We start from the raw sequence: 4,001 nt of genomic DNA, 5'->3' as shown, positions 1-4,001 counted from the left end.
CCCGAGAGAGTGCCTCGGCCCTCCGTCCCCCCTGCCGCTGTCTGGTGCGGCCCCCGTTCTCCAGAACTCCCTGTCCTCAGCGCCTCGCGCAGTGCCCAGGCCGGTGCGGGCCTGAGTCACCAGCACCCGCTCTGTCTTCACAGTCTCCTGCCCCTCTCAGGCTGCCCTCTGGGCTCTGGTTCTCCCAGGCAGTGGCCATCGCCATCCCCCTGCCCTACCTGCTGCTGGGCAGTGCGGCTCGGTGACAGGCGGCCACCCGGCATTCCGCGTGTGCTTGCAGTCTAGTCGTTCCCTAACCAAAGCCGCACGGGTGAGGCTCTGGCCCCTGGGCTGCAGATTCCCGACCCCGCACAGGCCTCTGTTAATGTCGCTGCTGGGGAGGCGGGAGGCGTGTGTCCCACTTGTCCCAGTGCAGCCTGTTGGCCTTTCCTTGAATATCCAGGGCATGGCCGGGAACCTGGGACCTGGGACCTGCTGCCCAGATCCCAGACGTTCAGGGGCCAGGGGAGAGAGTCGTCCGGGTGGGAACCTCCATGGCGCTCGACACGGGCCCAGCCAGCCGCCAGCCTAGTGGTATGCCACCAGCCGTGGCCTCCCCATGAAGTCGGAGCAGCGGGCTTGACCTGAGCCCTTGGGTGGGCTGCAGCACAGCATGTCAGGCAGCTTCCTGGGCACCATCGCCAAGATCCTGCCGCTCCTGCGGGAAAGACTGCCCCGGGTCTTGGAGATAAACGCCCTGCTTGCTCCCTATGAGGCGCGTCCCTCCCCACCCAGGGGGCCGTCCCCGCTGACCACCTGCAGGGCTCGTGTCCCAGCCCTGGGTGCCTGGCCTGGCACACTGTAGCAGCTCCAACCTCCGTGGCCGCTGGCATGTGCCGAGTGCACTCAGACCGCGGCCTGTGTCGGGAGGGGCAGAGGCTTTCTGTTTGTGACCTGGAACCAAAGGGAGCAGGTGGGCGGGGCACGGGGAGAAGCCACGTGGTCACGTGACCGCCCACCTCCGGGAGGATGCCGGTGTAGCTGCCAGTTCCATGCGGGAGGCGTGCCCTAGGCTGGCTGGGGCGTGCCGCCCCCGGGAACCCAAGCAGAACTTTCCCAGAGTAGCGAGCTCTCCCTGCTGCCTCACAGCCCTTCGAGAGAGAGCTTACCAGCCGCGCTTTAGAGCTGGGGGTGAGAGGTGCTCTATGAGCGCGAGCTGGCAGACCCCGAGGGGCCGGGTGCGGTGGCTAACTGCAATTCTCCTCGTAGAAACCTCTTTCCTTGTGGAGACTCGATGGTCTGCATTATTGATGACCGAGAGGATGTCTGGAAATTTGCACCCAACCTGATAACCGTGAAGAAATACGTGTACTTCCAGGGCACGGGTGACCTGAACGCCCCCCCTGGGTCCCGGGAAGGTCCACCAAGGAGGAAAGGTGGGCCCCCTGCCCCCGGCCCCGCAGGGGTGATGAGTGCCCGCGCTGTCCTCCCCACACGCCTCCCCTCTGCCTCGGCTGCTGTACACTGAGGTGCCACTTGGCTTCTGTGCTTTGCTGGCGTCCCAGCAGTGGTGGAGACCGTAGGCTCTTACCTACGGGATCCTGGAAAGCCAGGTGCAGTTCTAGAATTCGGTTTCGTTGGGGTAGTTGGGGTATCTGCGCTGACCTATGCGCTTTTGAGTGTCGTCAAGGTCAGGGCACTGTTCGAGCTCGCCTCATCCCCCCGGCACAGTCAGCCCCATCCGGGCCCGCCCATTCTGGCTCTGCATCCTTGCGTGGATTGAAACCTTTATCCTGCCCTGCCGCGAGGTTGGGCTGCGCCAACACGTCTACATTGAGTGTGTTGGGCTGCATCTCCTGTCCTTGCCCACGCAGCGCGGTGACAGCTGTGTCACGTTGCACTCGGTGTTCCAGGTCACCTGGAAGTGTCCATGGGTGCACGCAGCCAGCCACCACCGCACTGGGGGCGCAGCGTCCACAGACACCGAGGAGTCCTGCGCTCTCATCCCAGCTCCCCTTAAACGCCACGCTGGGAGGTGGCCTGGGCCTTGGTTGGCGAGAGCAAGCATGGATGCGGCAGCCCCACAAGTGGGCGCGCCCCTGACCCAGCCCTCAGACACGCATCAGGCTCGGGGATGCCAGCATCTTGGTTCTGAGCACTTCCGATCTTCGGCTTTGAGGAATGTGGGTGCTGATGTGGTCCTGAGAGTAGAGCGTAGAGAGAGGGAGCGGGGCCGTGCGGGTCTCCAGGTCTGGCCTGTGAGGCGCTTCCTTAATGGCCAAAGGCTGTCGCAGCAGAGGCCAGATGCGTCCGCAGACCTGAGGCCTTGACTGTCTGGCTCTCCCAGCGGAGGTTGGCCACGCCTGGTCGGGAGGACGGGCAGGCCTGCGGCCGTGGCGCAGGCCGTTTGACGGGCAGGTGTGGGGACTCACCCTCCTCTCTCCTGTAGGTGCCGATGTCTCCGAACAAACCCTGCCTGCTAAAGGCCCCGAAGGAGCCAAGCGTGGGCCTGGGGCCGAGCTGGGCAGCAGCCTCGGGAAGCCTGTGAGGGACACAAGGGAGCTGAATGGTGGTGAGGTGGGGCCTGTGGCCTCTCCCCAGTGGGACTTGGGCCACCCCAGCAAGGCAGAGGAGAGGGACGCCTGGCCTCCTGTGCAGGCCCCCAGCCAGGAGCCGGCAGGTGCATCGGTGCCCTCGGGCCCCTGTGAACAGGGTGCTCAGACAGCCCCAGGCAGGCGGCCCACCCAGGGCCCCGATCTGGACTTCGACCTGTCCAGCGACAGCGAGTGCAGTGAGAAGTCCTCCACGTCTGACAGGGATGGCGAGGAGCAGAGAGCACGGAGACAGCTGGGGCCTGCTGCCGATGGAGCGCCCAGTCTGCCGCAGGGGGGGCCCCCGGACGCAGCTGCCGGAGGGATCCCGGCCCCAGAGGTGGGCACCGAGCCAGACGGACGGGAGGAGGGCGAGCGGGACAGCCCCTGCGGCCTGGGCAACGGCTACGCCGACAGGAAGGAGGCCGAGACCGAGTCGCAGAACAGCGAGCAGTCAGGCGTCACCGCAGGCGAGTCCCTGGACCAGAGCGTGGAGGAGGAGGAGGAGGACGTGGACGAGGACGACCACCTGGTGCACCTTGAGGAGATCCTTGTGCGCGTGCACAGCCATTACTACGCCAGGTACGACAGCTACCTGCGCGGGGAGCTCGGCGAGGCCCCCGACATCCGCCGCATCGTTCCGGAACTCAGGAGCAAGGTGCTGGCCGACGTGGCCATCCTCTTCAGCGGGCTGCACCCCACCAACTTCCCGGTCGAGAAGACCCGGGAGCACTATCACGCCACCGCCCTGGGGGCCAAGATCCTGACCCAGCTGGTGCTCAGCCCAGACGCACCTGACAGGGCCACGCACCTGATCGCTGCGCGGGCCGGTAAGCTGCCCTCCTGTGGGCCACCCTACTGCCCTCCCGTGGGCCGCCCTACTGCCACTCGGGTCTCCTAGGTGCTTCCCGGCACCATGCAAGCGGAGTCGGGGAGGTTGTGGCCGGCTCCGACCTTGGTGCGTCGCAGGTGCCTGTGTGTGCCGTGTGGGTTCCTCACATGCAGGTTCAGGGAGCCCCAGAGGAAGGTGGCGTGGGCGGGGAGCAGGGGAGGACAGCAGCAGTAGTAGCAGTTGGGGCAGGCTGCAGCAGGTGGAGCCTCCGCTGCAGGGGTGAGGCGGACTCCGCCAGGGAGGGGGGCTGTGGCCGAGGTTCGCCTGAGCAGGAGCCCCGCCTGGTGGGTGGGCTGGCTGAGGGCACCCGTGTCCCAGTCCGAGTCAGGTGGGCGGGTCCTCAGCAGCAGACACAGATGTGCTCGGCTCGCACTGGATTGGTCCAGTGAGGGTCAAGGAGGGGCCGTCCTGGCTGGAGCTGGATGGGCGGGGAGGAGCCTCCCGGTGGCCTCAGAGAGCTGGTGTGGGACAGTCCCGCCCCGCGGACCTGGAGAGGCGGTCGCAAGGCCGCCTGCCAGCGAGGGGGGGGGGACTGGGGC

At 66.7% G+C, this 4,001-nt stretch overlaps 1 protein-coding gene across 2 annotated transcripts in view; it reads left to right on the top strand.

The window, feature by feature from the left end:
* Window positions 1-4,001, top strand: part of CTDP1 (CTD phosphatase subunit 1) — a gene marked incomplete in the record, with an annotated part of 42,801 nt that overhangs the window by 19,134 nt on the left and 19,666 nt on the right. For both annotated transcript variants that reach the window (XM_014583083.1, XM_014583082.2), the window contains 2 exon segments: window positions 1,249-1,415; window positions 2,429-3,400. In XM_014583083.1, coding sequence (XP_014438569.1) covers window positions 1,249-1,415; window positions 2,429-3,400 — 1,139 coding nt within the window.

The sequence above is a fragment of the Tupaia chinensis genome, unplaced genomic scaffold (assembly GCF_000334495.1).
Source record: "Tupaia chinensis unplaced genomic scaffold, TupChi_1.0 Scaffold144022_1, whole genome shotgun sequence".
NCBI classification, from domain to species: domain Eukaryota; kingdom Metazoa; phylum Chordata; class Mammalia; order Scandentia; family Tupaiidae; genus Tupaia; species Tupaia belangeri.
This window is presented reverse-complemented; position numbering and strand designations above follow the sequence as displayed.